The sequence below is a fragment of the Lactuca sativa genome, chromosome 7, assembly GCF_002870075.4.
Source record: "Lactuca sativa cultivar Salinas chromosome 7, Lsat_Salinas_v11, whole genome shotgun sequence".
Taxonomy (NCBI): Eukaryota; Viridiplantae; Streptophyta; class Magnoliopsida; order Asterales; family Asteraceae; genus Lactuca; species Lactuca sativa.
In genome coordinates this window covers 5,257,494-5,273,723 of record NC_056629.2, presented here as the reverse complement: position 1 = coordinate 5,273,723, position 16,230 = coordinate 5,257,494, and the positions used below count along the sequence as shown (strand labels likewise).

General features: G+C 33.0%; 2 protein-coding genes across 3 annotated transcripts; one reads left to right on the top strand and one right to left on the bottom strand.

The window, feature by feature from the left end:
• The first annotated feature begins 4,283 nt into the window (after positions 1–4,283).
• LOC111902667 (uncharacterized) lies at positions 4,284–7,368 on the top strand. Its single transcript, XM_023898484.3, has 9 exons — positions 4,284–4,442; positions 4,543–4,623; positions 5,449–5,538; positions 5,658–5,824; positions 5,933–6,002; positions 6,091–6,170; positions 6,264–6,326; positions 6,634–6,710; positions 7,049–7,368. The coding sequence occupies exons 1-9, from the start codon at positions 4,365–4,367 to the stop codon at positions 7,147–7,149; spliced, it is 807 nt and encodes a 268-aa protein (XP_023754252.1). The 5' UTR covers positions 4,284–4,364; the 3' UTR covers positions 7,150–7,368.
• A 2,209-nt stretch (positions 7,369–9,577) lies between these two features.
• LOC111902666 (F-box/kelch-repeat protein At3g23880) lies at positions 9,578–16,230 on the bottom strand. 2 transcript variants are annotated; one of them, XR_006185090.2, is made up of 2 exons: positions 16,072–16,230; positions 9,578–9,829 (listed from the first exon to the last, which is right to left on the bottom strand). XR_006185090.2 is itself a non-coding variant. In XM_042896610.2 (2 exons), exon 2 carries the CDS (start codon positions 14,793–14,795, stop codon positions 13,686–13,688), a length of 1,110 nt encoding a protein of 369 aa, XP_042752544.1. In that variant the 5' UTR covers positions 14,796–14,834; positions 16,072–16,230; the 3' UTR covers positions 13,598–13,685. The 2 variants fall into 2 exon arrangements, 1 of the variants encoding a protein (XP_042752544.1); XM_042896610.2 differs by lacking the exon at positions 9,578–9,829 and adding an exon at positions 13,598–14,834.

Genomic DNA, 16,230 nt, shown 5'->3' with positions numbered 1-16,230 from the left:
TCAGTCCCTTTATCCCCCTTCTTTTCAAATTAAGTCCACTAATTACCCAAACAACCCTTGGTTCACAAAATCATTTACATTTCAAGTCCTAATGTTACAATATAGACCCCAAATTCTGGAATTTATGTCATTTAACTCCTTATCGCTAACACTGATAAATTATTACGAATTTAAGGCTAAAATAAAATAATATATAAAATACATCTCAGGATTTTAGGGCTTATTATTTATTTATTTACTTATTTTATTTTATTTTAAGCAGAATGTTACAATCATACCAAGTTAAATCGTATAAACTTTGAAAGAAAAAAACAACAGGTAAAAGACAAAACATGTTCTAGATTTTAACATGTTGAAATTCTTTGTTCGGAAAAAATGTTGAAAGTCTAGATTTGTTTTACCTCACCAACTACTTACAACGAGTCGTTGACTACAAGGGCTATAAGTCAAACCAAGTGTTTTTCCTCAAATTTAAGTTCAAAACTTTTGAAAGTCTTCAAATTTTGATCTTATTTATGAAAAGCAATTACTGGATTTTTTTAATAGAAAAAAACAAAAAATTGGAGAATCTTTAAATATTTGATATTTCAGCAGGTAAAAACTTTCATTATTACAGGAGGTTTTCGAAAATAAAATGACTTTTCAATGGTTTTTTCAAAAGAAAAACCACCACACCAAACACACATAATTAACATTATTGTGATGCAATTTACATTATTTGATATATAAAAAATTAAGCACATGAAGTTAAAGATGTAACAATTTTGACACATTTACTTAAATATGAATTGATTTGTGGCTTAACTTTAACAATACTAGGTGAAATCATATAACTTTGAAAGAAAAAAAATATGGAAAAAAACAAATCATGTTCTAAATATTCAACACGTTAAAAGTCTTCTTTGAAAAAAAAAAAAAGTCTAGATTTGTTTTGCTCACCAACTGTTTACACTTGACTATAATTACTCCCACACTTCACTATAATTACTCCATTCAAAACTTCATAAAAAAAATCCTTAAATTTTGGTCTTATTTATGAAAATTACATTACTAAAATTTCTTTAATAGAACAAAACAAAAAACAAGAGATACATATTTAATATTTTAGTAGGGTTATTTTTAGGGTAAATGACACAAAAAACACTTTTTTTACATAGAAATTCGATTTTGACATCGTGTTTTTTTTGTGTCAATTTTGACATTATGTTTTCCAATTTGTTACAATTATGACCACTTGACCGGTTAACCAGGTTACATGTTGACGTGGCATGATGACGTGTCAGTTTTGATGATGTGGCATGCTGACATGATATGCTGACGTGTCAAAATTGATTTTTTTTCCACAAAAAACACTAAGTTTTCACTTTTTTTCGATTTTGACACTAAGTTTAATTTTTTATTTCAATTTTGACACTATGTTTTTTTTTGTTCCAATCAAACATTATTTATCAAATTTTGTATAATTTCCATTTGAAACCGTAAAAATATATTTTTTTTATTACATTTTAAACCGTATAAATACATTTTTTTTTCGTTTAAAAACCACATTTTTATTTAAATACAAAGTGTTTTTTTTTTCTTACATTCAAAGCATTAGTTATATCATGAGAATTAAACTAACCATAAGCTTCTAATAAGATGTAAAAATTTGATGGGTTGCAAAGTTGATATCCGAGTTTTGATCGACTACACGCCTCCAAACCTCCAAACACATTTTAAAATTGCATATTTAATATAAAATACAATTTTTATATAACTAATACATATTTATACATAAAAATATGGTTTGAGTGTTAAAAAAATGTATTTTTACAAAACTATGGTTTTAAAATGAAAAAAAAAACATATATATACGGTTTAAATGTATTAAAAAAATATTTATACGGTTTCAAATAGAAAATGACAACATTGAACAAAATTGGAAAAAATGGTGTTCGATTTGGAACAAATAAAAATAAAACATAATGTCAAAATTAAAATAAAAAATTAAACTTAGTGTCAAAATCGAAAAAAAGTGAAAATTTAGTGTTTTTTGTGGAAAAAAAATTAATTTTGACACGTCAGCATATCATGTCAGTATGTCACGTCATCAAAACTGACACGTCATCATGCCACGTCAGCATGTAACCTGGTTAACCAGTCAAGTGGTCAGAATTATAACAAATTGGAAAACACAGTGTCAAAATTGATAAAAAAAAATACGGTGTCAAAATCGAATTTCTATGTAAAAAAAGTGTTTTTTGTGCAATTTACCCTTATTTTTATTTTAAAAAAACGATTTTTCAGTGGTTTTTTTGTAAAGAAATCGACTATTCAATGATTTTGTCTGAAAAAAATTTATATATTGTTAAAATATAGTGAATATTATGAGAACCCCCACCCATAAAATTGTTGTGACGCAATTAATAGGATATAAAAAAAATTAAGCACATAAGATTAAAGATATAATACTTTCGACGCATTTACTTAAATATGAATTGATTTGTGCTTTTAACTTTAACCATGCCAAGTTAAATTATAACTAGAAAAAAAAAGATGTTCCACGTATTTAACATTTTCAAAGTCTTGTTCGAAAAAAAATGTTCAAAGTCTAAATTAGTTTTGCCTCACCAACTACTTACATCGAGTCGTTGGCTACGAGTACTTAGAGTCAAACCAACTCTTTTTACTCAAATGTAAGTTCAAAACTTTGGTAAATCTTTAGAAAAGTCCTTAAAGCGTTATTTATGATTGGACTTCAGTTTAGAAATTTTAAAATTAGAAGGAAATTTGTATTAGTAAAATTGATATCTATTTATTATTATATTTATTACAATTATTATATTTATATACTATGTGAAATTTAATAAAATAGAAAAAATCCATAAATGTTAAAAACATACATATCTAATTCGTTTGAAGTCGGATTGACATTAAGTTTTTTTCCAACTTGTAGTTTAGAGTTTGTACATGAGTCTAGACTATAATTTTGTCATTTTTGATTTAATATTCAATAACTTACAGTTAGGGGTGACAATTTATGACACGACACGAAACTAAATTAGGACGAAACTGAAATTTGAATTCGTATTCGTGTCATGTGCGTGTTAGCTGTAAAAAACACGATGTCATGTCGTGTCGTGTTCGTGTTCAAAATTCGACACGAAATTGACACGATTTACCAGTTTTTTATCATGTTCGTCGTGTTTTTTATGTTATATTTGATAAAGTATTCATTAAATAAACTAGTTTTTAGTATATGATATATTTTTCGTGTCGTGTCGTGTTTGTCGTGTTTTAATTAATCCGTTATCGTGTCGTGTCGTTTTCGTGTTACATAAAACATTGTCGTGTCGTGTCGTGTCAGACAGAAACACAAAACGATAGCACGATTTTCCACCCCTACTTACAGTCCCCCGAAGTCGGGATATCAAAGCTGAAAGTTTCAGTTATTCAACTCTTTTTATATTCTGTGAAAACGTTAAAACATACATATCTAATTTGTTTGAAGTTGGATTGACATGAGGTTATTTCCAACTTGTAGTTTAGAGTTTGTAGATGAGTTTTGACTATAATTTTGTCATTTTTGATTTAATATTCAATGACTTAAAGTCTCCCAAAGTTGGGATATCAAAGTTGAAAATTTTCAACTATTTGTTTTTGTACTTTGTATTCTTTGAAAATTTTAAAACATGCATATCTCATTTGTTTAAAGTCGTATTGACATGCGGTTTTTTTAGAGTGTATTATATAGTTTGTATATGATTTTAGACTATAATTTTGTCAATTTCGGTTTCATATTCAATGACTTACAGTCCCCCGAAGTTGAGAAATCATTATATAAATTTTCAAAGTTCAACCCACTAAGTAATTACTAAATAATTCCGGATTTTATGGGTTTTTCCGGTTCTAAACCCACTTTACCCGATTCCACCCTATCCACTTTGATGTTTCTTGATTTTCCGGTTCTAGACTCACTTTACCCGGTACCATATCCATAACCGGTTCCTATATATCAGTCTGGTTTCCGGTCCTATAAAATCCTGTTAACCGGTTCCAGGTTTTCCGGGTTCGGGTCCATCCGGTCCGAGTTTGGACCCATTTTCATCCCTAAATTAAAAATTCTATTAGGGACCAGGATTGTTACTCCCAAATGTTTTGAACCAAAATGACAATTTTTGACAAAACTTAGGGACCACTTTTGTAATTTAATAAAAAAAATACATTGTTTATTTTTTATTTTTGCGATTTTTTTTTTCGCACGGACTGAGTGTTGACGTGGAGAGAGACAAAAATGGAGGCTTTCAATTGAAATCTCTTGGACTGCAACGAAGAGTTCAAGCTCTCCAGTCGTTTCCTACCGACTGGATTAGAAAGAGAGAGAAATGGGGGATCTGTATGCGTTGGATTTCGATGGAGTTCTATGTGATAGCTGCGGAGAGAGCTCGATTTCTGCTGTAAAGGTATCTCTTTTTAATTCACACACACACGTCTTCGCTAATTTGAGCTTTTTGTGTAAACGTATATGTGAATCGGTAGAATTGGTTCGACTGACTGATACAGGCAGCTAAACTGAGATGGCCTGAATTGTTTGTTACCGTGGATTCATCAATGGAGGATTGGATTGTTGATCAGATGCACATAGTATGTTTTCTCTTCGTTACGTGTTTATGATTTGTACCGATTATTTTGTAATTTTTCTGGAAATTAGGTTGTTTTAGCCTGTAACTTATGTGTGGTTGAACAATGTTACATAGAAACCGAAAAGGGATGTATGCCTGAGAATCAAAGATTAACCGGATTGCTGTTGCACTTATTTATTAGTTATTGAGGGTATGTTAGATGTTATTGTGAGGACTTTGTAGCAAAATTAGAAAGTTATTGGAAAATTTAGGGTGCGTTTGGTTGTAGAAAACTGTTTTCATTTTCTAAGAAAATATTTTCAGAAAATAGAGTTGAGTTTTCGTTTTCAATTTTCAATGAAAATTTTAGAAAACGCGTTTGGTTGAAACTGGGGGAGTTTTCATTTTCCATCTTGAAAATTTTGGAAAACTATTAAAATCACTTTTCTAATTTACATACAATTTGGAAAACTGAAAATTTTCATTTTCTTGGAAAATTTTGGAAAACTGAACGAACCAAACGCGATTTCAAAATTTCCGTTTTTCTTAGAAAATTTTCCTAGAAAACTGAAAAATTTTCCACAACCAAACGCACCCTTAGTGTAGGATTCTTATGATTGAATGATAGAATAAGTTCAATTGGTGAGGTTTTCAACCATACTTGACTCATTGAGTTCAATGTTTAGGCCAATTAAGTGATGTTGAATTCCATCAGACACCCATTGTGCAATTAGAACTTGCTCCTTTTAATTTAAAAGTTTGAAGTATTGACTTGATATTACCTCTAAAATATTACACCTTTCACCTACAATTGTATCTTAGATAAATTTTGTGTATATGTTGGCAGGTGCGGCCTGTAGTGGAAACTGGATATGAGAACCTGTTACTTGTGAGATTGCTTCTGGAGATTAAGATCTCATCATTGCGAAAGTCATCAGTGTGTATATAAATAACAAACTTTTACTCATATTAATATTACCTAATGTTTTGATAGTGTGTTTGCCACCCCTGTGAAATATAGTTTTATACATGATTGTTTTTCATGTAATGTTCAAGGTGGCTGAAGGGCTCACAATTGATGGAATATTAGAAAACTGGTCAAAGATAAAACCAGTAATAATGGAAGAATGGAGTGAAAACAGAGAAGCCCTTGTAGATCTGTTTGGAAAAGTTAGGGATGAATGGATTGAGAATGACTTGGCCACCTGGATTGGAGCTAACAGGTGAATTATGATTTTGTGCTTAAATTAAGATTCATATTTTTATTAACAAAATTATGTTTGTAGATAATAAAGTTATGAAGTCCGGTGTCATTTTTATTTCCTTTATAGGTTTTATCCAGGTGTTCCTGATGCATTGAAGTTTGCCAGTTCACAAGTCTATATAGTTACCACAAAACAAGTACCCTCCCTTTTTTCACGTTTTGATGGTTTTTGAAGGGCATTTTGGTCATACTTATATTACATAGTAAATTTTGTAACTTTTTCAGGGTCGTTTTGCTGAAGCGTTATTGCGGGAACTTGCTGGAGTTATGTTACCACCTGAAAGAATATATGGCCTTGGAACTGGGTGAGTGTCTTTACTAAAAGAACTTGTAAAAATTTAAATAGTTTTGATTTCTTTAACCAAATTCTGTTTTTTTTTTTCAACTTTTAAAATTAGTCCAAAAGTAGAAGTGCTGAAGATGCTTCAAAAGCAACCTGAACACCAAGGTCTCACCCTGCAGTAAGTCACCAAATGACAAACAACCGGAACCAACTTTGTGCTAATTTCTAATTTGGTCCCTGGAGTTTGAAAATCACCAAGAACATCCACAAACTTTGCAAAAAGTTTGGTTTAGGATTAGACTAGGTTACGCTAACCGAAACCACTTGCAAAGTTGAAGCCTCTTCTTGGTGATTCTCATATTTATGTGATCAGATTTTGGAAAAAATTGGTTGCCCTACTCTGCACTTAACCCTTTATTTATGTGATTTGAAAGTTTATGAATTATTTATCTTTTTCTTTTTTAATCTCTCCTTGTTTTTACCAGCTTCGTGGAAGATCGACTAGCAACATTAAAAAATGTCATCAAAGAACCCGAATTAAATGGATGGAACTTGTATCTAGGTAACAACACCTCAAAACTTCCCTCTATTTTCTTTTCCTTAGAAATGGAGCAAATATAGCAACCTTCTTTAATCTCCATACCAATATTGATAAAAAAAAATGTTACTAATAGCAATTTTGGGTAAACGATAAAGTACAATGCCTATATTAGCAAAAAAAAAAAGTAAAGTACGTTGATATTTCCTTCCATTTTCTCTTAATTTTTTTTCATCTATGTTGCTCTTCATAGATAATTCAGATTTATCTATGTTTTTATTGAATATATATTAGAAAGTGGTATGTTTTATTTCTTTTTGTATGCGAGAATTAAAAATAAGTGTACAAATATTTTTACACAGGTGACTGGGGTTACAACACTCAGAAAGAGAGGGAGGAAGCTGCCACTTATTCCAGGATTCATCTGCTTCAGCTTTCTGATTTCAGCAAGAAGTTAAAATGAATGTGTTTTTCCAAAACATCTTTGTAACATCAATACAACTGGTAACATTTTTATTTTCTATGTTTTTTTTTTTTTTTTTTTTTTTTTTTTTTTTTTTTTTTTAATCTTAATAGATTTTTTCTAAATATTTTTGGAACAAACTTAAATCTTAATAAATTGAGAATTATGGCTTTTACAATTGTTTTTATCATGTAATTGGAAAAGAATCGTTGGCAACCATTTATTCCATGTATAATAGTATCCATTATGCATCATGTTTGACCAATTAACGTTTACATTTTGATTTCAATTTTATGCAACCAAAGTTTGTTTTTTTTCTTTCAAAAACTTGAATATTTCCAAATCAGTAAAAACGCGATAACCAAAATTATATGGGCGTAATGTATTTGCTGAAACTGAAAACATGATCTCACTTATATAAAAAAACAAAATAAATAAAAACAAACAAAAGGGAAAGCCAAGGCAACTAGTCCACAACGTTTGGAATAAAACCCAAACCCGATTAGTGAATTAATCATATTAAGAACCTAACAATCTTTACAATATTTAGTTCCATTTCCAGGAACAACGATTTGCATGTAACTTGTACAAAAAAAACTAATTTAGATCTATATACTAAAACTAAAAACCAAACTCGAAGATAGATATCATCACATCAAACTCCATCAATTAATAGATTTATTGGTAGAATTGACTATGGTGTATGACAGATTTTGTGAAAGAAAAGTAATATGAATCAATATGTGCATTGGGTGGAAATTATGTGATGGCTATATTACAGTTATACATGTGGTCCATAGTTGGCAGCAATACTTTACATCAGGCCCACTGTTCCATTATACACTTGACACGCTACCATGTTATACTCGTAGTTACAAACGACCATTAACAGGTGACCAAAAAAAACCATGATTTCAAATGACGACCATTTTGCCCTTGATTACGCTTATTTTTATGCAGTTTGAGGAAGAATGAGTTGGCTGATTGGCATTTGGCAGCAACAACCTTATTCATTGTACCCTTACGTTATACCATTTTAAAAGTAACATGTGGATAGTTGCCAGCTATTATTTGATTGTTTTCACACGTCGAGCACTATATCCCCTTCGCAGAAAACTGTCAAAATGGAAACAAATATTGACAAAATCGGTATAAAGATAACCAAATTAGATGCAGCAAAAGGAAAGGAAAACATTTAGAAAGACAATGACCAAAGCAAGAGAGTAGCCACATAGAAAATGAAAGCAAGATAAATTACCAAGTAAGATGTGGGAGATGGGTGTGAATGAGCAGGCGGAAAATGCGGTATTGGGGACGGAGAGAGCGCAAGGGAAAGAAGGAGAAGTAAGAGGGAAGATGATAAGAGAGGGTTATAGTCGAGGCTTTGAAGAAGTGTCTCTGTGTCTGTATAAGTAACATGAAGCACATGATGGAAGCTTGTGGTAGATTGTACATTGCACATCGTAAACAAGACCTTTAGCTACAGTAACTTTGTCTCAAAGACAAAGTTACATTTTAGTATATATAGTGGTAATTGAGCCCGCGCTTTGTAGTGAGTTTTTATGTATTTTTGTTGTGTATTAGGAGTGAACTTATTTACTGTAGAGTTCTTATGGGATCTGCTGCCCTCACGGCTTTAAAACGCGTTGTGACAAGGAATGTATCTACACCACTTTTAAGGTAATGTTTCGTTCTCCTTCCAAGCCGATCTGGGATCAGGTGTAACCTAAGGTGGGTTACACCTGATCCCACATCAGTTTGGAAGGAGAAAGAAACACAGCAGATCCCATAAAAACTTTGCAGTTAAGCGTGCTTGGGCGGGAGTAGTACCAGGATGGGTGACCCCCTGGGAAGTCCTCGTGTCGAGTGGCCCAAAGTGTACAATATTGTGATACGTGCTAGAAAGGGATGTAACAATTTTGGCTAACTTATCTAAAAATGTTATAGTACATAGTTTTTATTTTATTTTATTATTATTATTTTTTTAAGCATGTGGTAGATTGTACATTGTGTATTATAAACAAGACCTTTAGCTACCGTAACTTTGTCTCAAAGGCAAAGTTACATTTTAGTATATACCAATAATTGAGTTCGCGCTTAGCAGCGAGTTTTTACGTGTTTTTATTGTACATTAGGGGTGAAAATTGATCTACGAAATTGAAAGTTGAGAGAGTCAAAGTAACATTTTAAAAAAGAGAAGGGTGGAAAATATATTTTACAAAATAAATGAGAGAAAATCGTATTATATATAGTACAAGACAAACACGAAAGTTCAAAAAACGAAGGGGCGAAAATGATGTTTTACAAGCTCTTTGGAAAAATAAATGATGTTTTACAAAGTTGAAGGTAGAGGGATGAAAGTGACATTTTAAAAAAGTATAGGGACGAAAATATCATTTTATAAAATAGAAGGCTTGAAAGTGAGGAATTACATAAAGTTAAGGGATTGAAATTGTAATTCACGTATTAATGTGCATTTAGCTTGTACATCCTAATTTGAATAGGGCTGTAACATCCATAAAAATCACAATAAATTTAAACTTTTTAAAACAACCCTAAATCATAGAATGTTTACAAAATTATTGTTTTCAAAATATTAGAGTATCTCATAGATTAAAAGTACATAAAAACGAGGATGTGTACGGTCACGCATTCGTCTTCCAACGATCATTCGAAGTACCTGAAAACCACAACTAAAAACCGTAAGCCAAAACTTAGTGAGTTTTCCCCAAAATACCAACACACAAACAAATAACATATATAACAACATGTTGGGTCCAATCAACCATTGGGTTGGAATACCCCAGGCTCAATCAACCTCCGGGTCCGGTCATCATCGGGATGGAATACCCCAGGTTGGAATGTCAATATCAAAGTTCTAAATGGCATGAGACGTGGCGTGGCGGCAAGGTCAAACATCAAACTTAACGAGCCATGATGTTTTTCAATGTGTGATGTAAGGCGGTGATTTTGTATTAATTTATAATTATATTATCACATAAATATTGATTTATTTTAAATACAACTACTTTTTAGAAGTGTTATATCAATAACTAATAACAAAAAACACAATACAGGTATGCCCGATTAGAAGACATAACAAAGAGCAAAAAAGTTGTCTCAAACGAAAAACACGCCACAACACGCCATATCACGCCTTGCCACGCGTTACGCCTAACAACAACGTTATGAGGCTTTTCGTAACGGCAAAGTCACGTCTCATGCCATGACACGCCTTTTAGAACACTGACCAAAATACAATGGGTCCAATCAACCATCGGGTTGGAATACAAATATACAATGGGTCCGGTCATCATCGAGATGGAATACCCTTGGGCCCAATCAACCATCGGGTTGGAATGCCCCCGGTTTGTTGACCCACACACATAGCAACAAAGCCTCAACCACCAATCAAAATATGTGCACATATAACAGATAAACATGTAATCAGTCAACATAAAATCAGATAGATATACAGATGAATAAGCATAGCATCATCCTATTTACCAGGATACCGATCTAATAGTCACTATGGAAAGATAACATACTATCACATAATAGAATATCTAATTCAATGGTCCGACCTTGGTGCCTTCGATCCGCAAGTACAGTAAGGAAGACTCACCTCACAAACTGAATAATAGCTGATGAGGTCCCGACTCTGAATCTTAGCTCTAACCGTCACCTATCCAACAAAATGACCAATCTCAATCAAAATCCCAAAATACCCAATATACCCTTAAGTCAAACTTGGTCAAAGTAAAAATCAGACTGGTCAAATCAACTTAGTCAACCCAACCGAGTCAACACAGAGTGAGTATGCGGGGCATACATTAGGGCGGTTGACCTGGTACGCGATGCGTACTCCAGGTACGTGGGGCGTACTCCTAGACTCCCAAAATCAATATTAAGAGCTTAATGGATTAAGTTCTCACGTCCACCCGTTAGATCCATGGCTAAAATACCCTCAAGAGTCATAAAGTTTCCAACTTTATGACTTTGCATGTCCATTAAGTGCTTAACTCAACTTCTTAATCCGTTAAGACCTTCTAAATGATGTATGGAGCAAAACCAATCATTTGGAACTCTTTTTTATGACTCAAGACCCATCCAAAGGTCTGAAAGGATAGCCTAATGGGTCAAGAGCATGCTATATTCATGAATCTCCACATTTGGGACAAAAAGGACCAAAAATCATTCCAACACAAGATCTAAATGAAACTTCACCAAGCTCGAAACTTGATCCAAAGAGCTTCACTCCTCCAAGGTGGTCTCTCCTTCCTTCCTTCTTCTTCAAGAGCACAAAACACACACTCTCAAGCTTAGAAATGCTTCACAAGATGGATTAGGGTTGCAAAAACGTATCAAGAGGATAGAGGCTGATGGGGTGGGGGGAAATGAGGTTGTAATGGGGTTTAAACAGTGTTCTAAAAGGCGCGCAACAACGGAAGGGGAAGGAAGAGTAAAGAAGAAAGAAAGAAGAAATAAGGAAAAGCTAAAGAAATAGTATTGGACGAGCAGGGCGGCAAGGTGGCAATGAAAGCGGATAAGAAGGGAAGAGAAGAATGAGAAAAGGAAATTGTCATTATGGCGTTAGAATGAAAATTAGAAATTCCGTGGCAAAAGATAAAAGAGAAATAAGTCAACTGCAACTAAATATTTTAAGAACTTATAGTATATACTAATGCCTAATGGCCCATGCGATACTCCGATCGTAATGTAATGATAGTTTGTTTTTTTCATTAACTTTATTAGTATGTCTCATGTGTACATATGTTTTACGTAATTGAACTTATTTATAAAGGGTAGGTTTTATCATACTAATAAAGTGTATGTATTATAAACAAGCATTGAATTTATTATTATCTTTTATTGCGAATTTTGTGAGTTTTTGATTTTCAGAAGAAAAAAAATGGTTGAAATGGACTTTTTAGTTTTGATTGATTCATATTTTTTTATATTTAACGGATACCCGTGAACCGTACCGTGGTTTTTCGCCTTCATACGGTTCGGTTCGGTTCAGGGTTTTTAGCAATTCGGTTCGGTTTCGGTTAATGCATACAAGGTATCCGCCCTGCTGTCATGGTTAACAATTTTATTAATATCCGATCCGAACCGCCCCGTGAACACCCTATCAAGTGATTTTGTCTGATGCGATCAAACTTAAATTTAAATCGTTTGGTGTCATGATTTTTTTTTTGTTTTTATTCGATCCTACACTCTTTTATTGGTCTTGGACATAAACAAGGCCGACTCAATTAGATCTATCTAGATTATAATCCCCTTATTCCGCTTATGTAGAGGTGCACAAAAGAATTGGTTTTTTTAACCCAAAAAAATAACCTGATTTTTTTTTATAGTTTTTTGAGAACCGGTTAGGTTAAAACCAAATCACCGGTTAGGAATAGGTTTTAATAAATATTTGAACAGATTTTTGTACTATAACAATAACATAGCAGTTTTTTTAACTCAATTTCACTTCAAAATAATTGAAAAAACTGAACCGGATATAACAGAAAAAACCGGACCGGTTTGTGCACCTCTAGTGCACATTAGCCGGTTTCTGTTTTTCTAAAAATCAGTTCGGTTTTTAACCGGTTTTTTTAATGTCAGTTTCTATTAAAACATAACCGGTTTTTTGAAAATCAATTTCAGTTAAAAACGTTTTTAACCTGTCTGAATCTTTTTTTTAAGTATTTAAAAAAGGATCCAAAAAACTGGTTTATTTGTGTATTATATGCAAAAAATAACAATATACTTTCATTAGTTTGCATAATATAGCATACTAATTTCATTCTTCCTATTATATTCAAATTCCTCTTAATGCAAAATATTATGCATTATTATGCAAACTAATGAAAGTACATTGTTATTTTTTTGCATATATATATATATATATATATATATATATATATATAAGGAGTACTAATGGGAAGTGAACACAGTAGGTGTTGATGGGTATGTTGACTCTCATGCCCAAAACATGCTTATTAGACAAATGATCTCTATATGTACAATAGAGCTGGCTGGTAAAAGAGAGCAGATTGAGTGAGCTAGGTAACTGATGAAACCAGTTCAAATTAATTAAAGTAGGTAGATTTTTTGTAAAAGTGGAAATGGGTTTTCTACATTTGGGTCGAATCAAAACAGTTTCTATCCAACTTTTGGGGGTGCTCTTAATAACTAGTGCTTTATATGACTGTAAAAACTATAAAATAATCTAATTCTTCCAATATAGGCCATATTACCTGTAATAACAACACACTTGTATTTCTTTACAGATAATAGCAATTTACTTTCTTTTTACCTATGATAACAATGCACTTATATTTTGCTATCAATAATATGGTGATTGTCCTTTATGTGTTACATAGTGCTATTATCGTTTAAGAAATGTAAGTGTGTTGCATTTATGGGTAAAGAATTGTAAGTACATTGCTACTATGTGTAGAGAAAATGCAAATACTTTGCTATTATGAGATACATATTGCTATGATTTGTAAAAATTGTAAGTATGTTGTTTATGTCGATAACTATTACAGCAAAAGCAGCGTTTCCATGTAGGAATTCACATTGAAGGAAAAAGGATATACAGAAATCTCAAGAAAATTGTTGTGTTTAGAATTGGGCTCATAAACAACAAGTCTAGGTGGTTCATCATCATCATCGTCATCATACGTCACTTGAATTATAGGTATGCCATTTTTCCTAAATCCCACTATAAAGTCATGCGGTGTCTTTATGTCAAACAACTTTGTAAACAACTTTTGAATACCATGCTCCATCATCCATACAGTACAAATGTCTCCCCCAGGATAGATCTCTCCACTGTATTTAAACATAGCAAGAGAATCCCGTACCTTAGAAATAAAAAAGTTCACAGGATGATGGTGAGCTAAGGTATCCAGAAGATCTATGGATTCAAAAGTCTCATTAGTCACATCAAATGACATAATCATATTATGAGTGCTTGACCCTGCAGAATGCGAATAGATAAACCGATCAGTAACTACCACCGGACTCCAATCTCGAACCGGTTTAGCGGGCAGATCGGTGGATAAATTTCTCCATTTCCCTGAGCTCAAATTGTAAACCAAAACTTTGAAACGGTAACTGGTTTCGATATTTGGGTCATCCCAAGATTGTGTAATCAAAACAATCTTAGGGTCACTAGTGACACTACAAACCCCAAAACCAACAGATGGATTGCTTTTGCCAACAGATAGTTGGTCAGGCACAGCAACAACAATCGATTTTCTAATAGAAGGATTCCAAAGAGCAACCATCTTAGTTGTAAGTTCGGGATCAGAGCCATACAAGCACAGTAAGCCGTGAGAGCTACCAACTACTACCGGTTTCTTAAGTCCTTTAATTGATACAGGAACCGTCAGAAGAGACCTCTGTTGGCGGAAAGTGTCACCATCGATATAAGAAACATACTTTATCCCTTCTTCTGGATCTTCATACGATACAAGCAGATGCTGTGGATGAGTGTGGCACCTGAGGCTGTGAGCAGCAATAAACTCGGAGCTGTCGATCAAAGACTTCCATGCTTTTGAGACGCTTCTGAACTGAATCAGTGATTTCACCGGAAGCCTTTTCATAATTTCCTCTTGAATATGAAAAGGTATTTCGTATTCACACATTTTGATTCTGGTTGTGGTTGCTGCTACTTAACTATCAGTCTATCAAATTCACAAATTGCAACAACGTAAAATACAAATAAAAATAAAAAACCAGTAATCCATCTACTCAATCGTGGTAGCCAAAATGCCAAACTGCAATAGGCAAGTAGCCACAATTCAAGGTAAACGCAAACTGCAGTAGCCAAATAGCAATCCAATGAATTTGAATATAACACAAATTATAAGAAAATTTTGAATGAAGATTATGCAAATTAACCATCGTTGTCTAACAACCATGTGCATTGAATGGAGGCTAGATGTGAGAAATTATTTGATAATGCAATCATCAAAGGTAATCCACCTTTGGAGTAGAAATCAAGTAGAATTTGAAGGTAACTGATTATAAATTACGTTGGTATCTGTTTTTATGGTTAAATCATGATATTCGATATGGAATTAACGCATATAACAAAAATGTTTGATTATGCGTAATGGTGTGCATAGGTTATAGCTGAATAAATATCAGATTTATATTTTAGATATGGATTAACTTCTTAGTTGGAAATGAAGTGCAAATTGGAGGTTTTATGATACGAGCTTATTAGCCCATAACCGACCCAGGAGGAACATTCGCATGCCAGCCCGTTATGATTTATGATGAGTAGAAGGCAAGGGTGGACCAAGTCAAGAAGTAGCGGTTTCCTACACGTAGTGTAGTTGATAGTTTCTTTATTTTACATGTTTTTCTTTAGTTCCATGAATAAGTCTAGCATGATAGTGCAGTTCCTAGAATTGTGGGAATCGTGGAGACCACTAGAAGAAATTAGTATTTACTTTGGAAATATACTATGGGAAATTGCCCCATCTTCCTGTTATCTTCTTACTCTAATTGCTCTGTGGAGACGGGTCTTATCATTTTACATATGGAATTTCTGGAACGGTTTAGCTTCTTTTTAATTGTAGTTGAGATGTTAATTACCAGCTGAAAATTAACCTAAGAGGTTGTGGAGAGTGGATGCATTCTGTGAGTTCGTAATCTTCCTAATTAGGAATATGACACAAAATCCTGATTAATTGTTAAGTAGTATTATACTTCAATCAACAATACGCACTGGTTCCTCTGATTAAAAAAATTGTATCCACTACAAATAAACAATCCTCACTCAAACAAAGAAAGAATCACAAACTGCATACAGAAACATAAACACGATTGCTTCAAGTTCATCAAATACAGTCTCTGAACATACGAAGAACCGTTGATAACTTTTAAGATGAAGATAACTCACAAGCTACATACCGATCACAAACGGCAATGCTGGTGGCGAAGAAAGAGCATCAGCAGTGCAGAGGCCTGTGGCGAAGAAGACGCAGAAGCGACAGATGAGGTCGATGGTTCAAGGCCTTCTTACACGATTTGAGCGGCACAACGACCTTTTTGCACACGATTTGAGAATGG